Source organism: Apiospora marii (genome assembly GCF_038362585.1).
Source record: "Apiospora marii strain CBS 49790 chromosome Unknown utg000001l_segment0_segment0, whole genome shotgun sequence".
Lineage (NCBI taxonomy): Eukaryota > Fungi > Ascomycota > Sordariomycetes > Amphisphaeriales > Apiosporaceae > Apiospora > Apiospora marii.
In genome coordinates this window covers 737244-759658 of record NW_027117372.1, presented here as the reverse complement: position 1 = coordinate 759658, position 22415 = coordinate 737244, and the positions used below count along the sequence as shown (strand labels likewise).

Here is a 22415-nt window from a genome sequence, read left to right as displayed (position 1 = left end):
AGTTACCTCTCGACTGCCGGACGACCCGTTAACTGCCGCAGCGTTACTGGCAAGACAGAAGCCTCCCTATTTTCCCTAGTGGGTCGTAGTACGACCAAGATGGAGCCCACAGTCCATGACGGCATGAACGGAGTCGTTCGACCTTACTGCACCTGGCAACGCCGAGCAGTACTATGGGCCATGACATGGGGATAAGGTAAGCAGAAGCGGAGCAACTCGTCAATATCCCGCTCGGCCTTCCGCTCCTCTCTCGCCTCTGAGTGGACGACGGTGCAGCCACACTACTATTGGTAGTCTTGTTACATATTGACACTTCACGGACTACTCAAACAGGTTCCAGAAGAAAGCGGATCGAGTTAGCAATGCCAGGCAAAACTTGCAGCCCGTGGGAAAAAAGTCCCGGCTTAGCAATGCACGTGGGACGACGAACTTCGGGGTTTATACCCATTTTTCCCCTGGACCCCTCGTTGGGGTGCCATTTCGATGCAGGATAAGAAGGCTGGCCGCCTCCCGCATTCCTGATCGATCCGTCCTAACTTGTTTGCCTCTTCATCTCATACAAACAACCATCTATTACCGCCACAAGACACAACAACCTCTTTCGAACCAACAAAACACAATGGCTCCTCCCTCCAACCAGAAGCAGTGGGTGATCGCGTCCGAGAAGAAGGACCTGGACGGCCTCGAGTTTGTCGATGCCGAGGTCCCCAAGTGCGGAGAGACCGAGGTTCTCGTGAAGCTGCACGCCGCTTCTCTTAACTACCGTGATTTGGCTATCCCCAAGGTACGTCTTCTTGCTGGAACCCATCCCCACGAGTTGCTCGCAAAGAACACGTTTGGGCTAACTTAACCTACCAGGGGATGTACCCTTTCCCTTTGAACACACCCGTTGTCGCCGCATCAGACGGATCTGGTGAGGTTGTCGAGGTCGGCTCCAAGGTCACGCAATGGAAGCAGGGCGACAAGGTCCTCACTCTGTTCAACCAGGGCCACCAGTTCGGCGAGATCACCCCCGCTTCCGCTGCCACCGGTCTGGGTGGTACCATGGACGGAACCCTTCGTCAGTACGCCACTTTCAGCGAGGTAAGCAACCACTTAACCCCCCGATATATCTAGCACACAGGGCGCCTGGCTGACTCTGATGGAATATAGAATGGCCTGGTTCGCTCTCCCAAGAACCTGAACCACGCTGAGGGCTCCACTCTTCCCTGTGCTGCCCTTACCGCCTGGAACGCGCTGTACGGCCTCAAGCCCCTGAAGCCCGGCCAGTACGTCCTGACCCAGGGCACTGGCGGCGTGAGCATCTTCGCTCTGCAGTTCGCCAAGGCTGCTGGCGCCACCGTCATCGCCACCACTTCCTCCAAGGAGAAGGGTGAGGTGCTCAAGAAGCTCGGTGCCGACCACGTCATCAACTACAAGGAGGACACCAACTGGGGCAAGACGGCCAAGAGCCTGACCACCAACGGCCAGGGTGTGGACCACATCATCGAGGTCGGTGGCACCAACACCATGGAGAACTCGCTGGCCGCCATCAAGATGGAGGGCATCATCAGCATCATCGGCTTCCTCAGCGGCGCCAAGCCCGAGTCGACCATCCTCGACGTCCTCAGCTGCATCTGCACCGCCCGCGGTGTCTTCGTCGGCTCCAAGGCCCAGATGGAGGAGATGGTTGCCGCCATCGAGGCCAACGACATCCACCCCGTCGTCGACAAGGCGCAGTTCTCCCTGGAGCAGGCACGTGAGGCCTACGACTACATGTGGGCCCAGAAGCACTTTGGCAAGATCGCCATCAACATTTAAAAACGATACCAATAGACATAAGCGAGCGAGTCATGTATAATCTATGAATTAATGAAAAAAATACCACATTGATACCAACCATCATATTCTTCTTCTTCTTCGGTGTGATCTTCATCTTCTTGTACGCAGCACTGCCGGCCCATATTAAGTGGAATGCGGGCCTGCCATCTGTCCGGTTGGCGGAGATTTCCTTCGGTAGAAGATTGAACCTTACCCGAATGCATTCCGACTGGCCGATGAGAGTATGTTGTGCATCTGTTTGTGCATTTACAAGTGCATTGATGCGGAGATTATGAGACTGATCTTTGCAGCAAAGCTTCCGATGGCATTGGGCCCCTTTGCGAGCAGTAGTAACGTACTGATTGCTGACATTCAACGGGCGGAGCGCAGTCCGGGCGACTTCAGCGAAAATATGACCATAGGCTTTCGCCAATTGTAAACTAAGTCATGCATACCTCTGTAGGGTCTTGTGAGCAATCCAAAGTCAAAGGTCAGAGCCTCGCAGCTGGTTGCTCCCCATGACCGAATCCAATCAAGTAATATTCTTGGATCTTCGAGATTGCCTTATCTAGAAACTATCGAATGCGGGTATCATCGGCCATCGCCGAAGGAGTCGCTAAGTGGTGAAGCGGCGCTTTGCGGTAGCACCGCTGCAGCATAAAGACTAACACGGGACCCCTCTGTAGCTCATCTAGTAGTTTAATCTAGCATTCAAGTCCCAAACTACTCTCACCTAGACAAATCCCGAAACGCGAGTGCAGAATCCAGAGACAAGATTCCTTAACTCGAAAAGGCCCATCACTCTTATGACGAGCATTTTATCGATTATGGCATCGAACATCCGCGTGGAACCAGTTGCCTTCCCCGAGTCGTCGGGCATCGACTTCGGTGCTTCAGTCTCTAACGTAGACCTTGAACACCTGAATGGTAAGAATCAAACGAGAACACCATGATCTTGAGTATTCAGCCCCATGGGAATATGAACAAGTGACCTTGAAATGATGATACTGTGGATAAAAGGGAGAATACCCGTACCCAATCGGTAACCTCCTCGGTAAGCTACCCCCATCTCTGTTTCCAGCAAAGAGGAAAGACGCTGATAGGCAATCTCGCAAATTACAGATGCGGACTTTGCTGCCATTCGTGAAGCTCTCTTCACACACCAGGTGCTCGTGTTCAAGGACCAGGGCCACGTGACGCCCAAGGCGCAGTACGAGCTGACGCACCGCTTCGACCCGGCCGCCGCGTCCAAGTACGGTCATGGCGACACCGCCACGGGCAACAAGCGCAGCATCCTGCACCCGGACCTGCGGACCATCCCCCACCAGCCGCAGGTGCAGGTCATTGGCCACGGGCGCGTGGACGAGTACGAGGGGCTCCGCGACCTGCGCCTGCGCCATCCGCACCACCGCACCTTCCATGCGACGGCCGTGCCCAAGCACGAAGACCACGACTTCACGCGCTTCTATCGCTGGCACATCGACGCCGCCCTCTACGGCGCGGACCTGGCCCCGCCCGTCGTCACCACCCTGCTGGCCGTCAAGGTGCCCGGCGACGGCCGCCGCCAGACGTGTCGTTACGAGGACGGGTCCGGCGACGAGCTCGACGTCCCGCTCGGCACCACGGCCTTCGTGAGCGGCGCCGCCATGTACGACGCCCTGTCCGAGGCCGACAAGGAGTTCGCGCGCACGACCAAGGTCGAGTACGCGCCGCACCCCTACGTGTGGATGTCGGCCGCGCGGTCGCGGTCCGACGGGCTGGGCCTGCTGTCGGAGGGCCGCGAGCTGGGGCCCGAAGACCTGCCGGCCCCCGTCGACGAGAAGGCGCTCCAGATCCTGCCCATGTGCTGGCGCAACCCGGTCACGGGCCGGCTGGCGCTGCAGGTGCACCCGTCGGCGGTGCGGCGGCTGCACCTCGGCGACGGCTCTGTGGTGGACGACCTCGCGCGCGTGCGGGATATCGTGCACCGCCTGCAGCGGCCCGGCATCGCGCCGCGGCGCGTCTACGCCCACGACTGGCAAGAGGGCGACCTCGTGCTGTTTCATAACCGCGGGGTGCTGCACTCGGTCGTCGGGGCGTTTGCCGAGGACGAGGTCCGCCTGTTCCGGCAGTGCAACATTGCGGCTAGTTATTTCCCGGAGGGGCCTTTGCCGGGACAGTTGGGGACGGGGGCGGTGGCGGCTACGGCTTGAAGATGACCAGCCGTTTCTCCGCGAGAGGTTCTTTGAGTTGGATTTGGATGTACCTTAGGTGCTACTTCTGCCATGGATGGAGGCTTTTGTACTCATTTGCGCGCAAGGCAGGACAATGGCCTAAGGGCGAGGTGATTTACTAGCTTGTACGGGTACCTACCATCATAGCAATTTGATGCATTCCCTGTAATCGAACGCATGGTTGATGTAGACTTGCAATGGGTGTAAATGCTCACAATAGGATAGAAGTGGAATACCTAAGCACATACCTACAGCTGCTACAGCTTGCGACTTACGTACCACCTCCTGCCCTAGGGTACAATATGTGCAAGACGTCTTAGAGATTATCAGCTTGCCGAATATCTTTTTGGGCAGAAATAAAGATACGAGACTAGAAATCCTGGAAATAGCATAGCACTTATGTCTGAATAATCCCCTCCCAATGAAAGTTATTCACGGAGTTTTCCTCATGGTAGTCGGATGCCAGGCACCGAAGCGCTGCGCTCAGAACAGAACTACTTGCTACTGGCCATCGCTGTAGCTACGGGATAGAGGGGCTCTGCCTCCCCACCAAAGCTCTTACCTCCGAACCCCGACCCGAAACCGACAGGGCAGCTTTTAGCGGAAGAATGTTCCACCAGGTTCCTAATTGTTAAGTGACCAATCGATGACTCTTGTCCAGCTCCCCTCTAGAACATCGTCATTGTGATTTTTGCCATCCATTGCGGATACTTCAACCCATCCACGGGTCTCAAAACTCTACCCTTCTTCGACAACTCCATTTTGTTTGCGCCCAGAGAAACCCGGATATCATCGTCCCGAAAATGTCGTTCACCATGGCGGTCCGACCGGGCCCTGCGCGCCTGGCGACAAAGCTGCCGCAGCTCACCAAGACGGCTTTGCGCACCAATGCGCCCATTCGCTCGTTCCATCGCGCATCGAGCAAGCCTTCACAGACCTTCTTCACGTCCCGGACGCTCACAGCGGGCTCCGTCCTCCGAACCACCTCGCGAAATGCCTTCTCGCAGGCCCGTTCATACCAGTACCAATCTAGTGCGCCTGCGGCCGACTCGGGCTCTGTGATGCGTCGCCTGCTCACCGGCGGAGCCATCTTTGGTGGTACCCTGGTCGCCATCAACGCCGTCTTCAACCGGGAGACCCGTGAGGATGGTGGCATGCCTTACTTCGAGCGCGAATACCTCAACTCGACCTTCATGCACACTGGTCTCGGCATTGGCATCATCGGTTTGACCGCGCGACAGATGGTCATGTCGGGCTTCGCCTACCGTTTGATGGTGACGAACCCTTGGGCTGTGGCGATCGGTGGCATGGCCCTCAGCTTCGGCACCATGATTGGCACTCGCATGATTGAACCTGACAAGTAAGTATTTGCCTTGCCTCGGCGTCGGGGTTTCCCGGCAGCTGCTAATATTTGACTTCTAGCTACGTTCCCAAGTACGCTCTGTGGACAGCTTTCAATGCTACCCAGGCGGCCTTCGTCGCTCCTCTGCTCGCATTCGCCCCGCCCGCCCTGATTGCCCGCGCTGGGCTGTACACCGTCGCCATGATGGGCTCCATCTCGTTCGTCGGCGCTACCGCCAAGCAGGAGAAGTACATGTACATCGGTGGCCCTCTGCTGGCTGGCGCTGCTATCGTCATGGCCTCGGGCCTGGCCCCTCTTGTGATTCCCGCCACAGCTACCAGGACCCTGGCTCTCACCCAGAACCTCTGGCTGTACGGTGGTCTTGCCGTCTTCGGCGGCTTCACGCTGTACGATGTGCAGAAGGTTCTTCACCACGCCCGCATGGCGGAGCGTGGAATCATCAAGAAGGATCCCGTCAACGAGAGTATCTCGCTTGAGCTGGACTTCCTTAACATATTCATCCGAATGGTGCAGATTTTGATGTTGCAGCAAAACCGACGCAAGTAATGATTGACTCGGGGATATACGACGACCAGGGGTAGATCTCGATGGTGCCTACGGCAGAAGAAACAAATTCATGGCTAAAGAAAGCCATCCTTCGGTGCTTAAAATTACGAGCAGCCAAAGACTATTTAAAGCGAAACTCCCCTCTGCAAGCAACTCCTCTCTTGATGAGTTATTACCAGTTGCAACATGACCGGACCGGCCTGGGGGATATGTATTATTTTGTTTAGAATAATGTAAAACATACATGGACTCACTGACTTGTCCCACATTGAGATGTTTCTGAATGGCATTTTGCAGGTTTTCTGGGTACCAACCACACCGGTCTTCGATTCAACCAACCAGCCTCTTTGATGCGGTTGGGTCGAACTTGGTCTTTTTTTGTCCGTCCAAAGTTCCATCTATGCCCATCTCAACTGTAGATAGAAGGTTTCGAGAGCTTTTCTAGCAAACCGCTCGCTCCTTTAACTCAAGCTCTGATTTTTGCTGAGCCTGTGCTGTGCTGTGTGCCGTTTTTTTTTTTAAAATTCCGAGTCAAAGGCTACGTTTAGCCGAGACTTGACCTGTAGAACGGGGACTACGGCGTGCCTTGCCAATGAACATCCACCAAGGGCGGGAGTTCTGTTTCTTTTGGAGAGTCACGTCTGAGCATTGAAAAGCAGTTCGGCTGGGGAGGGAAATTGGAAGCCTGCAGGTCCGGTGTAAGTGCCTGTCGAGAGCCCGCATTAGCAGAATGGCTCATTACGGGATTGCTTACATTACATTAATGCTTTTGCCGCACTGTACGAGTTAGGTAGGTTAATTACCTGCAGTGTCTGGCCCTCTGCTCTTCTCATCCTGCCAAAGTCAAAATTGTCTGACACCGAGACGCTTAGTAGATCAACTGCAGCTCGTGTGCCTCCTTAGCAGCAAAGATGTTCACGGAACACGCCATGGCGCCCGAAGGCTGGGATGGAAATGGAAATGGCTATGACTATGTAATACACCTGATCTGTCGGCCAGACTGATGTCCTGATCTCCATTATCTGTCAGTACTTTACTTATTTGACGGCCTGCATCGTCTGGAAATCCGGACCATTCGATGATTCCGTCTCTTCTCTTCTCCCGTCTTTGTGTGTTTCCTGCCTTCCGGTTCTGGTGGTCGTCCTTCTCAAAGAGACGGGTACATAGTTGAATTCAGTCGTCCTATATATCGTTTCAACCCAGCTATATCTGTCTACCAACATACTATCTATTCGGCGCCCCAAAAAACATGTCGCGAACGTTTATGGAGAGGCATGGATCAATGTGAGTGCGATTTGCATGTGCTTGCGCTGGTTTTGTTCGTGTTTCCCGACCCGACCTACCTACAATACAACCCATGTTGAACGGAGCCCTCAATGTTCGATGGATCGGAAGTTTACAGGGCTCTTAACGCCGGGTACCCCCTCGGTTCGCGTTGATTCGATCGATTAATTCCCCATCCTGCCGTCCAATCCCCAGACCCCCGGGCTGGGTTGTCATGCGCCTGCCTCAGCCTGTACTTTGTTCTTACTCTCTCTCCCCATGGCAAAAACTTGGAAGGCGCACAAGGCACTGCAGCCGCCAATCGCATGGGCGAGGAATGATTTGCAGCTCTGAAAGGCGGCAGCAGCAGCAGCTCCTTCCCGCCCGCAGGAGCAACCCATGATTATTCCACAGGCGGCCAGGAATCAAATCCGAACCAGTGGTATAACCGCCATAGAGTTTGGTCAACATTTCATGCATTTCCTTCCCTCTTCCTCATACCTCCCTGCCCGTCCCGCTCCCACCCCGGAGAACACCCCCAAAACTGTTATATGCCAATTTAATCCTTGAGAACCATATCCCAGCATCCGTTTGATTGTACACGCATATATTTGGCATACCAAAGCGACATGAACTTCTCCGCTGACAACTGATCCTCTCTTTCTCCCCCCACCACAGCAATTCGGTGAGGCGCTTCAAGTCCAAGCGCCTGGCGCACTTCGTCAAGAGGGTCTCGTCTATGCGCATATCCTCCCCGCCGAACATGGATAGTTGGAACCAGCTGTTTCCCCAGGCCATGGACGTGACGGGCGCAACCCACGACACATCCACGGGGGATGAAGATGTGGAAATCGCCGGCGCTACCGTCAACTTCGGTGGCGATGCTGCCAACACCAAGCCCGGAACCCTTGGAACTAGCCTCACCTCACTTTCGCCCTCGTCCATGACGGTGCGCAGCAAGCCACACCCAGCGAGGTCAAAACTCCTGGACCTGCCGCAAGAACTCTTAGATTCCATCACCAGCTACCTCTCTCCCGCAAACATCGTCGTGCTTGCCCTTGTCAACAAGGAGTTACTCGGGCGATTCATCCAGTCCGCTGCTCAGCCCCCAACAGGAGAGAGCCCCCAAACGTCAGATCCTGATGCCTCGAGTTCCTCCGGTCTCTCGGACCAGCCCACCAATGTCCTGACCCCTCTGGCCTCCAAAGTGCTGGGCGACTATGTCAAGAAAGTGGATTCACCTAAACACCGGGTCCGCAGTGCTCTCCTGAGTTTGCTGGACAATGACCTACTTGATCTGGTGTACTGCTACAAATGCAAGCGCCTCCACGGCCCCTTCGTCCCCTTTCAAGGACCGCGCATTTGCGCTCAAGAAGGCTGTCCGATGCGTCGATCATCCGCCGGATCATCATATCCCATCGCGGGCAAATCGGAAGCTGCTTCGAATTATCACCAAACGGCGCAAACAAGGGGCCGAGTACGCTGACCTTATGGCTCAAGTGAACAATACCGCCACGGTGTACAAGAACGGAATTCTGGTCCAGACTTCATTGCGGATGAGATATCGTGGCGACAACCTCCTACTACGACGGCAGCGCATCGTTTCGTCCATCGACAAGACACCGTTGTCCCTTTGGCGATTTGTCCAGCAGCTTTCTGATCTGCCCAACCCATCTGCCACGTGCGATCCAAAGGTGCTGACCATCTGCCCACACCAGACCTGGCGCTCGCGATATGGGAAATTGTTAGGACAGCTCTTGACGCATCTATGTAAGAAGGCTCATAGGGGAGACGTGACTGGCATTCCTGCGTCAGGCTTGTGTTCGGCAGAATGCTTCAGTCACGAACCGTATGACGTCGCGGCCAATGCCGGCAATTCCGTCTTCGACCGATTTTCCCAAATTGGCGCCGGCCACGCGACGTCTTCGACCTCTTCGCTGTCGACGGAAGTTCCCAACAACGCTCTAGACACTTTCGGAAGTGGTGGCGCATGTGCTGCTTGCACGACTGACTTCCACCTGGACGTTGTCAGACTTCCAGAGCCATTTCAATGGGGCTTTGCGCTCACTACGTGGCTCGACCTCGGCCATGTTGATTTCTGTCCCAAATGGGATTCCCACCGAGATCTCCGGCCACCGCGACCATATGTAAGAGTCAGCGACGAACTTGGCGCGGCCTGCCGGCAGTTTGAGAACGTGGCCCAGCTGGATCACTATGTACCGGTCGTTAATGAACTCAACCTCGAGCGCATGAAAAATTATGGCTGGGCCGAAAGGGCAGCACAAGGTCGGGATCGATACGTTGCCTGGAACTCGGGACACTGCGCCGACCCAGTCACTGGGTGGTTTGCAGACCCCGATCCACTGCTCGATGAGGATCTGACAGGTTGAGATCAGTGCCGTTCAGTTGGACTGGATTGACATGTGCATTAGTGATGCTGGAAATTGGGTCTGATACACAGATACCATTGTACCTCTTTGCGAGGGGCAAACAGCTGGAGTTTCTGTCTGTACGATGGAGGTTAGAGTTGCGGAGGCCGAATGCGGCAACTTTCGTCTGCGGTGGTTTTCCGAATCAAGTTCATAGATGTCCAAACCGGTGGACTTCGATTATCACAGGGCTGGATGTCATCGTCGGGCTTAAATAAGACCATGAAGATGATACATCAAGGCGTTACATTGTACGGTTAGATTAACAGTTTTCCTTCATGCGCCAGCATGCCGGAGATACAGCGAGGATTATTGCACACAAAGATGGCATTTCATCTAAATATGGAATGAAATAATAAATTTCAAAGCTACCTAGCTACCCGGCCCAGTTCGAATATGTTGAAAAAACCAATAATAAGGGGTATGTAGTGAGCCGACGCGAGATTCCCAAACCAATGTACATGCATGCTCCCGACGAAGCGGGCTGAATTCCACCCGTAACGAACGCCCCTCGTACTTACTACCTGCGTGAGCATTTCCCTGCCAAAACACAGTCATCGCCAGCTTCCTCCTCCGCCAGCTTGCGTTGCCAAAAGTTGATTTTGTCCTTTCTTCTTCTCACTTCCTTCATTCCTGTCGTCTTCTCGTAAACCTCGCCACGCCGCCACCCGACTTCACTTTACGTCAGCGGCGGGAAGGTGCGCAGGTAGTGGCTGGGGCACTCGTAGCCGCCGGGGTTCTTGTCGAGGTAGAGCTGGTGGTACGTCTCGGCGTCCCACCACTGGCCGGCGGGCACGATGTCGGTGACGACGGCGCCCTTCCACCACTGCGCGCTGGCCTGGGCCGTGACCTCGCGGGCGACCTTTTCTTGCTCCGGCCCGTGCGTGAAGATGGCGCTGCGGTACTGCGTCCCGCGGTCCGGGCCCTGGCTGTTGGCCGTCGTCGGGTCGTGCATCTTGTAGAAGAACTCGAGGAGGTCGCGGTAGGTGAGCTTTTTGGGGTCGTAGATGAGTTGGGCGGCTTCGGCGTCTGTGAGGGGTGCGTTAGTTATTGATGGGACCATGGGTTGAAGGGGAGGTAGGTAGGTAGTACGTACGGCCCGTGTTCCCGCCGCACACCTCGCGGTACGAGGGGTTGCTTCCGTCGCCGCCGATGTAGCCGACGCGCGCGTCGTACAGGCCCTTGCCGGCAAAGTGCTTGCGGTACATGTGCTCGACGCCCCAGAAGCAGCCGGCGGCGATGGTGGCCTTCTCGGCGCCTTCGGGGATTGTGGTGGAGGTCATGCCGCTTTCGGTTGCGCCGGATACGCCGAGACGGGTGGTGGTGGTGAGGGGCCGGAAGAGTCGGGAGATGAAGTTGGGCGCGTTCGAGAAGAAGGCCATGTGCAGGATCAGGTAGGCGAGGAGGGAGCCGAGGGCGAGGTCTTTGAGGAGGCTCAGGAGGGCCGAGAGGGTCATGTACGTAGAGCCGGGTAGTTTATTGGTTTGGTAGGAGGGGGAAATGAGAAAGATTGATGCGAAAATTCAATTCAGCTATGGGTTTCGTCGCAATTGCTATTATATATGTTTCTCGTAATAGCAATGTAGAAAATCCATTCCGCCATTGAACCCTTCCCACATTAGTGCCCCTCCCTTTTTGGAGTCGCAAAAGCGCAGTCGGCGCAGGAAATCGTGACGTGTGAGGGGCAGGCAAAGCAAAGCAGCAGTGTTTGAGCGCCCACCGCCCAGCCGCCCGCCGTGCCGCCCTATCGGGATTTGTCATCGGCTTTAACACTAGCCTGCTAGCGGCGGCCCATGAGCGAGCGGCGCACCCCAACACTGCCATATTGAGATTGAGGCACAGGAAGGGCCCGCCCCAATCCAGTCTGGTAGAAATCAAATTCAGGGTCTTCGGCTCTTTAGCTAGTCATTGCGCCCAACTCAGGAATCGCATTCTATGCCAGATGCATCTCAATTGATTTGGAATATGTAGCATGTGATCATTAGATGCGGTTGATCTTAGTAGTATTAGGAGGTATGTATTTTAGTATTGGAAACCAGTCATAGCGACGCAAACGGTATGCGCAGTGCTTACTCATTGTTCAGGTCCCCCGCTTCGCTCGCGCCTACTCCTCATAATGCGTTCGTCGCTGTAAAACAAACAGGTAGGTAGGTACTGCGTATCGTAGCTTACATCAGTGTACTACGTCCGTAGTACTTCCATTCAGTTGGGGCTCCCTTCAACTCAGGCAACCTTGGTACTTCTAGCAGAACCTCAGGCTCGAGCTACTTTGGTAGGTAGCGGCCAAGAAACACTGTCTGTTCCCCTTCATCTCAATATGAGTTGAACCTTCTCCGCTCTTCGCCCCAAGGTAACAAAGAGACGGCGTTCGGTGCAATGGCCTCTCCGTGTCTTCTCGTCCTGGCTTGCCCGAGCAATCAAGTTATTCCTCGTTGGACCTCCTGCGGCTGGGCATGTGTCCTGGGCAGCTTCCTCGACGGGTGTTCATTACGGCATTACAGAGAAAAGGGCACCAATGGGATTTCCAGCATTCCATCAAGTGTTCAACCCCTTTCCTGCGGATCGTAAGACGAGTAGCAGGCACTAATGTGCTTGTCCAGAACTCGCGGGCCGACCGGCTTGACCAAAAACTCATCCGCACCCGCATTCTCCGAGTTCACCTTGTCCTTTTCCGAATCCTGGCCCGTTACCATTAGTATGAGCGACTTGCAGGACCCGTGCTTCTCTTCGTACGCGCGGATGGCCGCTGTCGCTTCGACGCCGTCGCAATTCGGCATCTGCAGGTCCATCAACACCAACGTGATGGGCTCTCCGTTCTCGGCAGCCTGCACAAACTGATCCTGCGCCTGGTTCCCGTCCTCAGCCGTGACATAGGGGATATTGCGCCTTTTGCAGAAATTCTGCAGGATTTTGAGGTTGATCATGTTGTCGTCCACCAGAAGTGCGCGGAGCTTCAAGTGATGGCAGTACCCAGAGAACCGTCCAGCCTCAGCCTCGGGAGTTTCTGTCGACGGAGGTGCTTCCGGCACAAGTGCGTTGTCTGAAGTCTGAGTTTGGATCGTGCTGACAATCGGGATCGTGGCCGCCTTCTCGAGTACCACCGGATCTTTGGGTGGGCCGGGTGATATCGCGCTGTATAGCAGATCTGCCTGGCGCATCACCTCATCGAGCTTCAAACGGTACAATGGCCCGTTTACTTCAATCCGGCGTTGCATCTGGCGTTCCTTCATCCACGCTTCTCGCGAGGAGTCTAGAGACGATAGCCACAAGACGACGCATCTTGGATATAGCAGCTGAATGCAAGCAACGTCATGATGGTTGGCATCGGTGACAATGTATCGGGCGGATGCGGCATCACTGCGCTTGAGCCCTTTCTCTTCCAAGTGTTTGACGGTGCGGCTAACGAGTTGGTCGAAAGATGACCCGTTTCTTATATCGTGGAATGTACCCGACTCTTGGGCCTTTTCAAGTTGTGTTTCCAAGCTCTTATCTTCCACAAACTCCAGGACCGGATCTGACATTTCAACTCGAAAATGCGACCCTGTTCCCAATGCCGACGACAGGAGCTTGACACTTCCTCCGAGTAAATTCACCGTCTTGCTGGCAAGTGTCAACCCCAACCCTGCACCGGCTTTGTGAGGATTGATCTTCTCGTACGGCTCGAAAATCTTGGCGTAGTTCTCTTCGGCAATACCAATCCCGTTGTCGACGATATCAAACGTCAGCCTTGGGGACTCGTTTGATGAACGTACGGTCAATGAGACCGTGCCCGCGGGCACATCGGACACTGCATGGATCGCATTCATGAGAAGTTGCTGCAGACACTCGATGAGGAGGCGGGCATCGGTTGTGAGGATGGTATGACCACCTCGTGGCAGATCTTCGATGAAGTCTATCGAAACACCCTGGAACTCTGGCCTTTGAAGATGTGATGTTATATCTCTGATGACATCTTGTTCTATGCCGGCCAAATTGTATGGGCCCAGCTGCACTTTTGTTGCCGTGCTTTCTGTCCAAACGTTGTGTTTGATGATACTGTTGACGGTGGTCATGAGCTCTTGGCCCGAATTTCTGATTGTTGCCACATTCTCCCACAGCGAGAGCGCATGCCGGCTTTCACCCCAGTTCACAGGCGGGGTCCCGGCCAGTGTCATGGCAGTGAGTTCCTCGGAGAGAAGCTCTACCGACCCCAAGACACCATGGATGGGTGTTCGAAGCTGGTGCGTGATGCCCCGAATGAATGTTTCTCGAGCATGCAATGCCTGTTGAAGCAGGCGATTTTGCATGGTAGTAGCTGTGATCTCGGCAACCTTGGATACGAACCATGCGTCAAAATCGTCCAAGATATGCTGGATATCATTTGACGCCACGACCAGGTACTTGTCAGAGCTGCCGCACCGAGAGACGATCGCCCGCACGGTCTGCGTGGCCTTGAGGTCCTGGTAGTTGGAGGTCCGAATGATCGAGTCTATGAACTCGCTATCTTCCCAAACGCCCTCGCTTATGTCAGAGTATGCGATGTCAGGCCGACCAATGAGCTTGATGTGGCCCTCGCTCGCGGACTGGATGGAGACATGAGCATCCGGGTAGACCTGTTGAACCATGGCCAGCGCAGCGGTTTCGTGGTGGTCGTCGCCGTCGATGGCGCTTCTAAGGGCCGTCAGCATCCCGTTCATATCCTGCCGCCGTTTGAGGCGCCTCTGTCGGGTGTGACTCGCAATGGAGGCGCTGATAAGCTCTGCAAATCGGACAAGGAGATCCTTTTGTTCCAGCGACCAGGGTACAGGCTACGCAGAGACTACCCAGGGCAACGTCTCCCCCGTCCTCAGCCATCAATCGTAGATGCGTGCCAGCATAACTCCTGAGGCCCAAAGCTGCGACTTGGGGTGCGTGCTTAAAGCGCCAGTCTTGGGACATGTCTGTCACCGAGAAAACACTGCCGAAGGTCTGGTTGATGGTATGGGAGCAGGGGCTCTCTCTCCGGGCAGAGAGGCCAGGGGCAAGTTGGCAGCAGCCACTCGAGTGAAGGTCGACTCGCTCAGAAGGCCTGCGATGGCATACCCCCAGCCTATTGCTTTTTGGAGGCCATTGACGAGCGTGTCGATTTTGGCCAGCAGTTGCTCATCTTGCTCAATCAGCCTGGTGTGATACCAATACGCTGCCAACCGCGACGACTCGTTTGGGGTGAGGTAAGGTGCGAGATAACTCTCGTCATGTCCGGCCGGGGGGTCTGCTGACGGCGAACCTGAAGACCCAAAATGCTTTTCGTGGTGATTTGGATCGAACGGCTTCAGCGGCAAATGCGCATGCTCGACATCCAGTGGTAGATCGACTTGTCGTGGTCGCAGGGGTATCGGGTGCTTGAGGAGGTTCGAGGTGTAGCTGAATGCGCTGTGCGGTATTCCCGTCCCACGACCCTTACCACGACCGGTGTGGTTGCCAGAATGGCCGTTCATTCTCCTGATTGCTATCGCATCAAGACGTCAACTGCCCTCGTGGAGTGACCAAGTTGGATGTCGTTCAGCTTCTTGCGTCATTCGCTTCGCGTCAAAGTTCGGGGTCTCGTTCAGCGTTTCCGTGGCAGGTCTGACTTGAGGATCGGAACAAAACCGTCGAAGCGCTCCCAAAAGGTGGAATTACTAGCTGGGCATTTACGTCAGGGCCCTCGAGGAGGGGATAATCAGTTTTTCTTTCTAGCAGCCGATTTCCACTGCGCCCGATGCCCGCTAACAGAAGCCGCAAAAAATAACGGCGCCCCAGCCATTGGCGTTGAGGCCCTCCCCTAGCTGGAGAAGGCGATCCCTTGTGTCTGCATACTCGAGCTGTAATGTCTTTGGCATCGCCGCTAGGACTTCTAGCGCCGGGTTTTTGGGGGTGATCTAGAGTCTAGACTGGCCTTAACCTGCCGCTAGCGTTATTATCTGCATTCGCCTCATGCACCGACCACATTCCCGGTTTTTCCCCAAGTACCTCTTTCATGGCTGGCAAAGCGGCACGATACCTCGATTATGACGTGTGTGCAGTGCGGGCCAACTTGGATGTGCCTTGGAGCTGCCGCTGCAGGCTGTGACCTGGACTGAACCGGCTTGCGAGCAGCTGTGACAGGCTCGGTTACATTAACCAACGTTCCAGCTGAAAAGCGCACTGGGACCTTAATGAAGCTGGGGTATCCGGGGCCAGGCGCTTTCTGGACGATCTGCCTCAAGGGGCAGGGCGGCTGTGCGGACGGCGCTGGCGGACGGGTTCTGGACCGCCCTCGGGACCCAGGTCTAGATTTTACTTTTCGCCTCCGACCTTACAGAGATTTAAACCTTACCAACGACACAGTCGCATGGGAATTACGTGGATTCTTACACTCCTGGGTCCAGGGGAAATACAGTATACATAAGTTACCCTTTCTGGCCGCCAATGATTTTTCAAGTTTTTAATTTGCACTTGAGCGTTTCGAGGCTGATTGACAGACAGCTACGGTACAGTAGTAAAAGGAATTAGTGCATGCAGCTAGCGGAGGGCTCCGAGTAGCTAGCGATCGTTGGACTTGTGCAAGGATGAAGTCATCGTCTAATCTACCGAGGCCCCGGTGAGCCACCGAAGTCCGGCTTAAGACGGACCCTCGGCCCTGGCCCTGGTTATGGTAACCATGGCCCGGCCCCAGACCACAGATCTGTGCGAGTTGTTGCTCGGGTAGCGCCTCGCAGGGCAGCGCCACAGCTAGGTGCCGCCGCGGTGATGTTGGTCCCCGCGAGGGCCAAGCGGGCTGGGGGCAGTAACCTATGATCGCGGCTTGGTCGTTGGGTGAGAAGTGGATTTGGGCGACGGTGATAAGGGGGAAAGCGAAGAAGTCGTCACGTCTACTCGGTGGATACTGTCGTTATGGATACCTCGCTGCCGACGAAATACTTTACCGTCTTGTGAGTGGCTTACAGACTACATACTGAAAAGGGTTGCTCTTCCTATCTCTTTCTCCATCTCTGCTGACCATGCCAGAATCTAGGATATCGTGGCTAGACTTGCAGTGCTGAATTATGACCATTCACGAGGCACTCTACTCCTCTGCCGCCAGGAGTTGCGGACGATCATATGTTCGTTGCAATAGGCCGTGATCTTGGTCGGGCTACCTAGACCGAAGTCTTGGTTTCTGGTGATGGTTATCGACTTCGCTGGGTCGAATACGCCCAGAGGCCTCAATGGTACCACCGCGCTCTCACGCACTCAAACTGATGGAGTTATCTTAGCCCCCTTTCCGGTCTCTTGACGCGATTTCGTCAGACATGAGCGACATGGTTCTGTCACTGGACGGCCGCAACCAACGAGGATGATGGGGTTTTCGATAAGTTCAGACGGAGCCAGATGTGCCCTGATGATAACTGGCTATGTCTCGAAATCCATCAGGGCATATTGAAGGGCAATGTTAAGTAGCAGCTGGTCCAGGAATGGTGAGGTGAGTGGTCAGTGAAGAACTTACGCGTCTCTAATGAGACGCGACATTGAATACTTGGATAATGATTGAGTTGGAACCAATAGGATTGGATCGATTTTGTGCACTGGTTGTTCAGTAATTGGGAGGCCAGCCTCTCAATCTGATTGCCCATGGGTCTGATAAGCAAGCTGTTCTATCGATTCATTTTCTGTTCAAAACCTGAAGCTGAGCTGTCGCCGATTGCAGAACCAAACACCACAGATACAACTTCTCTCCATGGGTTTTCATCATTGCTGATTCACCTCGCCGAACATCACATATTGCACATCAATCACCATTGCACTCATCACAACTACAAGAAGGGCCAGCAGCTTGCTGACTCCGGGCTTACTCCGTCAATTTTATCCAAAACTTGGAGCTTGACTGTCGCCGATTGCACAACCACAACTTCCCTCCATGGCTGTTCGTCATTCCTGATTCACCTTACCGTGCTTCACACCAAACCTCAATCACCACAACACTTACCACGCGAGAGAACAACCAGCAATTCGCATTTTTCAGGGCGCTCTTGCTCTTGCCACTTCCCCTTTTCCACAAGCTCTACTATCTACGCCTGCTTTTTTGCAACACCAACTGCTGGATAGATACACCAACCAGAACGTAATCTACACACGGGAGTCCTCGTAAGGACACAAACAATCACGAGAACCACTACACGGGAATCCTCGTAAGGACATAAAGAACCACAAGAACCACTACACGGGTGAACAAGATGGACCCCAACACTGCCACTCACTCGGCCAAGGCCACGGGTAGGAACCTAGCGCCCATCTCGTCGCAGCAGGATGGTAAGTCCACAAGATACCCTAACCCAGCCTTCCCCATTCTATGCGTGGACCATATTCAATTCTAGGCCACCTGGCAGACCTTTAAATCGTGGATCTCATGCTGATGGATTATGCTTAGCTGCTATGCGAAACCTCTACCTTCTCGCAATCTATTGCCAGCTCCACACCATCCTACACTGCCTCCACGAGAACGAGAGCAGTCCTGAAGACACGGACCCCGCTGTCACCCGCACAATCGCTACAATTCTCACGACCCTCGGCCAGGCCCTCGATGACATCGAGGCCTGCGCTGAGATTTATGCTTGGGAGGCTGACACCGAGGAGGAGGAGTACGTCAGCTTCGTTATGTCGTTCTACTACGACGTCCGGGAAGTGTTTGACGACTACCTCGTCTAGCTTCACGAAGTTTCTCAAGTCTTCTTATTAGACTTTCTTTTGGTCGAGTATGGAAGAAGTACGGTTGGGATAGGTTATGAAAGCGATGATTTATGAGGATTGGTAGTTTTCATAAGCCTTCTGCAGGAAACCACGATGTTTCTCTGGGATGTTATAGAAAACAACACCATTTTTGACTACTTTTTCGCCTTTTCTATCACTCAATTCCAGATTCTTTGAGAAACTGCGTTTTATTTGACGTGCCAGCACATGTAGTATCATTCGTAAAGGCGAGCGACATGACTGGGATTTTCCCCATTTAGGTGATTCTGCATCTGGTACGCAAACTGACATTTGGTCCTTCTCGCTGCTGATGATCTATAACACCTGCCTCAGTTTCAGCTCGTCCCCAGCTACAATTTCGTCGTTTTTGGTCATTAGCTCTGGAATATCTCAAGCTATGTTGATGTAACGTCCTGCCAGCCGGTCACGCTTCTCCGACATGAGGTAGACTGGCAAGTGTGCACTCGTTCAAGCCTTATCAACGGACATTGCCTCACCATTCATTTAGTTCGCATGAGGATATGTAGAGAGGGAGAGACCTTTGTGGTTTATTATCTCCTGGCTAAAGGAGGACGGAAAACGTGCCATGAGCAGTATCTGCAGGAATGCCTCCTCATGAGTCTGCTATGGTCGTTGTGACGTTGACTCTATTGATGGAGATGGCCACGATGCTCTTGTCGCCGTGCTTAACGCCGATGAACTCGAGCAGGCATGCCAAGGCCATCTTGGACATCTGGAAGGCTCTGAGACCCGGGTCGGTGATAAGCGCACCCACACTGGCGATGTTGGTGACTATCCCACAGCTGCTGTTGCCACTACTCTGGTCGATGAGTGCCAGGAGGGCTTGAGTCATCAGACACGCCCCCACAACGTTAACCTATAGAGGTCGCAACCACCCCTCCGGGTCTGAGTCCGCGATGGGCGCAAGCTATGCGCGGCGGTGTTATCGGCGAGAATATCAACGCCAGCAGGATTCGATTATCAGTCACCCAGTAAGGATGTCATACATTACCATCGGGCTTCAGGGTAGGTCTAATAGCAAGAAAGAGGTTTCCGCCGATGTACCAAAGCGACATAACTCAGCTATAAATTTCCAATCCGTGTGATCCAAGAAGAGGTAAGCAAGACCAACGAGACAAACACATAATCGCCTGTTTCGATAACCGCTTATATGCTAGGGTTAATGAGGCCTTATTCTATCCGAAAAGGTTGAGTGTTACACTGTCTACTGCTTTATGACAGCCAAAGCGGGTGATGTTCTCGCTCATCCAGTCCGTGTCCAGCGCATGGGGCAAGGGTGGTGGCGTCGTTCGATACATGAAGTTTGAGTTTGCCTACACCCAGGTTTCCAGAACTCGCAACGGCACAACATTGCTACCTTCTATGGTTTATATACTGTGTTGATACCTTGATCCCATGTCCGGGCCGGTGTAGCCTAGTGGTAGTATCATTATAGTATGCTTAAAGGCAAGAGGGTTCGACTCCCTCTGCGGACACTTCTCTTTTTTCTTTCTTTTTTTTATCCTTCCATTCCTCCTTTTCGCATCTTCGCTGTTCTCGCAATCCAACTGGTCTCTCTATTCCTCCCCTTTTCCACCTCATGCATGGTACAGTCCTCTCCTAGTCTGAAATCGACAAATCGTGGTCTTGAATGGACATCATTATTCACATGTTGGCTTCCGTTTCTATGCGTCTACGCACACGTCCAAGATAGCCAAGCAAAATGGGATTCTTACAACCTGGCTCTTGACTCCTGCAGGGATTCCCAATCTTCCCTTCGGAAAGGAACGTACCGATCACCCTGAAGCCACAGTATAGTATCATCCTTATTTCCCTTCTCTTCTGTTCCGATGAGGTCCGGGTCAACGCCCTCTTTCCGCAGCAACACCTTGTTCTGCTTGTGGTTATGAATGTGCGAACTGGCCCTCACCATCCTCAAAAACACGGGCACAGCGTACTTGGGCAGCTCGCTCTTGGCGAAGACCGCAAGCTTCTCGTAATCCAGATCCGCTGCGGTAGGATCGACATGGATAGCCGCGCAGCCAGCTCGACCCTCGTGGTGCGGCACACTGACGCCATAAACATTAGCTTCGGCGATGCCCGGAAACCGGCCTAGAACCTCGGCCACCTCGGCCGTGGAGACGTTCTCCGACTTCCAGCGGAAGGTGTCGCCCAGCCGGTCGAGGAAATACCAATGACCATCCTTGCCGCGCCGCAAGGCATCCCCTGATCGATACCACAGATCGCCCTTCTTGAAGACATCGCGGGCAAAGCGCTTGGCGCTGGCCGCCTCGTTCTTCCAGTAGACCTGCCAGGGCTTGTGGTCGGGAACCGCGACGAGGATCTCGCCGCCCTCGTCGTAGGGCATGCGCTGGGCGAAGCCGGTCCGGGGGTCCCGCCAGATCTCGTCGCCCGTCTCGTGGTCGATGCGCACCGGCACGTACGTGTCGCGCATGCGGTACCGCATGATGAGGCCGTGGTGGCCCACGCAGTCGCGCAGGTACGGCCCGCGGTCCCAGACGACGAGGTGCAGCATCCCCTCGCTCGAGCTGAAGAACTCGGCGATCTCGGGCACGCCGAACCGCTCCTGGAACTTGGTCCAGACGTCGGGGCGCAGGCCGTTGCCGTAGGCGCCTCGCAGCTGGTGCTTCTTTTGTTCAGGCGGCGGCGGGGCGTTTAACAGGTACCGGATCGTCTCGCCCACGTAGATGAAGAAGGTGGCCCCGGAATCGCTCACGTCGGGCCAGAACCCGGAGACGGAGAACTTGGGCGCGATGGCGAGGCTGATGCCGCCTAGCAGGAGCGTGGTGGTGGAGATGATGCCGGTGCCGTGGTACAGGGGCATGGAATTGTACCAGCAGTCGACCCCGGGTTTGCAACCGAAGGGAAGGTTGACATACGTCCTACATTTTGTAAGTGAACATGTAGGTGGAATACCTTCCTTGAATAATCAAACGTTTTGACTTACCCGGCCCCGTGCATACGATCAAGACTGTAAGCACAACCTTTGGGCAGCCCGGTAGTACCACTGGTATAAATAAGGCAGTACGGGAAGTCGCCGCGCATGCCCTTCCTCCACTTCTCCTCGGGGACCGCCATCGGCCTCGACTCGATCTGTTGTTTGAGCCCGCTGTCCAGGACGAAGATGCTCGCGTACTTCGACACAATATGGCTCCTGCTTCCGGCCACTCTCGCCTGGCAGTTTTCGTCTTCATCCACGATCAGTACCTTGGATTCGCAGACGTCGAGGCAATGAAGCAGAGGCCGGCCTTCCAGGTTGTAATTGACCAGGGCCGGCGCCGCCCCGATACAGTGACAGGCGAACATGACGGCGAAGAACTCGACGCTGTTGAGGAGATAGACGGCCACGAGGTCGCCGGGCCGAATGCCCTGCTCCAGAAGCCATTGGGCGTACTTTGCGGACATTTCGTAGAGCTCCTGGAACGTCACTGTGCGGGCCCGAGACCAGATGGCTCTCTCGCCGGCCCTTTTTCTACACGTCTCTTCCAGCACGAACCACGGTGACATCTTGCCCTCCTTCACTGATCGGAATTAGTTTTAACGGGACTGTTGGTGGGCAGAGATGACGAGGGGCTATCCTACCTCGTTGGGCGTGTAGCCTCTCTCCTTCCTTCTGGTCCTTGACGAGCTTCCAGTCCCGGCGAAGTTGGTACTTGCCATCGAGGTAGGCGGCTGCCGCCAGCGCGGCGGAACCGACAGCTAGGGAAGTATTGTTAGCGGAATGTCATAAAGCAGAGTATACTGACATTATCACTTACCGAGAACCATGCCCCGGAATAGACAGTAAAATCAGTTAGTTCAGAATGTATACCACTTTCGAGACCCTTGGCGGTCAATTGTATCCTATTAAACACTCTTTCGCGCAATCTAGAAGGTTCACGTAAGGGTGTGTCTAACCAGAGGGCATCAGCCCAGCCTCTTGTAAACGACGACAGAGATGTCTGCCTATCTATTCTCCGGACCTTGCCTCGGCATTCCCACAAAGGCAACTTGGATACCCCTCAATATATGCACCCCAACCTCACCATCCTTGCTAGTATGCATCATGGAGACATGCACGTCTCATGACGGGCT

General features: G+C 54.5%; 10 protein-coding genes across 10 annotated transcripts; 5 read left to right on the top strand and 5 right to left on the bottom strand.

Moving 5' to 3' along the window:
* Positions 1 to 619: 619 nt before the first annotated feature.
* On the top strand, positions 620 to 1800 carry PG985_000266 (NAD(P)-binding protein; the record flags this gene model as incomplete). Its single annotated transcript, XM_066820035.1, has 3 exons — positions 620 to 784; positions 859 to 1083; positions 1153 to 1800. 3 exons carry the CDS (start codon positions 620 to 622, stop codon positions 1798 to 1800), a joined length of 1038 nt encoding a protein of 345 aa, XP_066690914.1.
* Positions 1801 to 2627: 827 nt separating this feature from the next.
* PG985_000265 (alpha-ketoglutarate dependent xanthine dioxygenase) lies at positions 2628 to 3992 on the top strand (the record flags this gene model as incomplete). Its single annotated transcript, XM_066820034.1, has 2 exons — positions 2628 to 2727; positions 2923 to 3992. 2 exons carry the CDS (start codon positions 2628 to 2630, stop codon positions 3990 to 3992), a joined length of 1170 nt encoding a protein of 389 aa, XP_066690913.1.
* An 824-nt stretch (positions 3993 to 4816) lies between these two features.
* PG985_000264 (uncharacterized protein) lies at positions 4817 to 5922 on the top strand (the record flags this gene model as incomplete). The annotated part of the gene is made up of 2 exons (XM_066820033.1): positions 4817 to 5373; positions 5436 to 5922. 2 exons carry the CDS (start codon positions 4817 to 4819, stop codon positions 5920 to 5922), a joined length of 1044 nt encoding a protein of 347 aa, XP_066690912.1.
* Positions 5923 to 7948: 2026 nt separating this feature from the next.
* Positions 7949 to 9575, top strand: PG985_000263 (uncharacterized protein; the record flags this gene model as incomplete). Its single annotated transcript, XM_066820032.1, is given in 2 exon segments — positions 7949 to 8524; positions 8538 to 9575. 2 exon segments carry the CDS (start codon positions 7949 to 7951, stop codon positions 9573 to 9575), a joined length of 1614 nt encoding a protein of 537 aa, XP_066690911.1.
* A 718-nt stretch (positions 9576 to 10293) lies between these two features.
* PG985_000262 (peptide methionine sulfoxide) lies at positions 10294 to 11071 on the bottom strand (the record flags this gene model as incomplete). Its single annotated transcript, XM_066820031.1, has 2 exons — positions 10294 to 10643; positions 10711 to 11071. 2 exons carry the CDS (start codon positions 11069 to 11071, stop codon positions 10294 to 10296), a joined length of 711 nt encoding a protein of 236 aa, XP_066690910.1.
* Positions 11072 to 12157: 1086 nt separating this feature from the next.
* PG985_000261 (uncharacterized protein) lies at positions 12158 to 14290 on the bottom strand (the record flags this gene model as incomplete). The annotated part of the gene is made up of 1 exon (XM_066820030.1): positions 12158 to 14290. The coding sequence occupies one exon, from the start codon at positions 14288 to 14290 to the stop codon at positions 12158 to 12160; it is 2133 nt and encodes a 710-aa protein (XP_066690909.1).
* Positions 14291 to 14536: 246 nt separating this feature from the next.
* On the bottom strand, positions 14537 to 15070 carry PG985_000260 (uncharacterized protein; the record flags this gene model as incomplete). Its single annotated transcript, XM_066820029.1, has 1 exon — positions 14537 to 15070. The coding sequence occupies one exon, from the start codon at positions 15068 to 15070 to the stop codon at positions 14537 to 14539; it is 534 nt and encodes a 177-aa protein (XP_066690908.1).
* A 2736-nt stretch (positions 15071 to 17806) lies between these two features.
* PG985_000259 (uncharacterized protein) lies at positions 17807 to 18278 on the top strand (the record flags this gene model as incomplete). Its single annotated transcript, XM_066820028.1, has 2 exons — positions 17807 to 17882; positions 18001 to 18278. 2 exons carry the CDS (start codon positions 17807 to 17809, stop codon positions 18276 to 18278), a joined length of 354 nt encoding a protein of 117 aa, XP_066690907.1.
* A 655-nt stretch (positions 18279 to 18933) lies between these two features.
* Positions 18934 to 19173, bottom strand: PG985_000258 (short-chain type dehydrogenase; the record flags this gene model as incomplete). The annotated part of the gene is made up of 1 exon (XM_066820027.1): positions 18934 to 19173. One exon carries the CDS (start codon positions 19171 to 19173, stop codon positions 18934 to 18936), a length of 240 nt encoding a protein of 79 aa, XP_066690906.1.
* Positions 19174 to 20052: 879 nt separating this feature from the next.
* Positions 20053 to 22109, bottom strand: PG985_000257 (uncharacterized protein; the record flags this gene model as incomplete). The annotated part of the gene is made up of 4 exons (XM_066820026.1): positions 20053 to 21223; positions 21289 to 21862; positions 21924 to 22040; positions 22100 to 22109. The coding sequence occupies 4 exons, from the start codon at positions 22107 to 22109 to the stop codon at positions 20053 to 20055; spliced, it is 1872 nt and encodes a 623-aa protein (XP_066690905.1).
* Between the last annotated feature and the right edge of the window lie 306 nt (positions 22110 to 22415).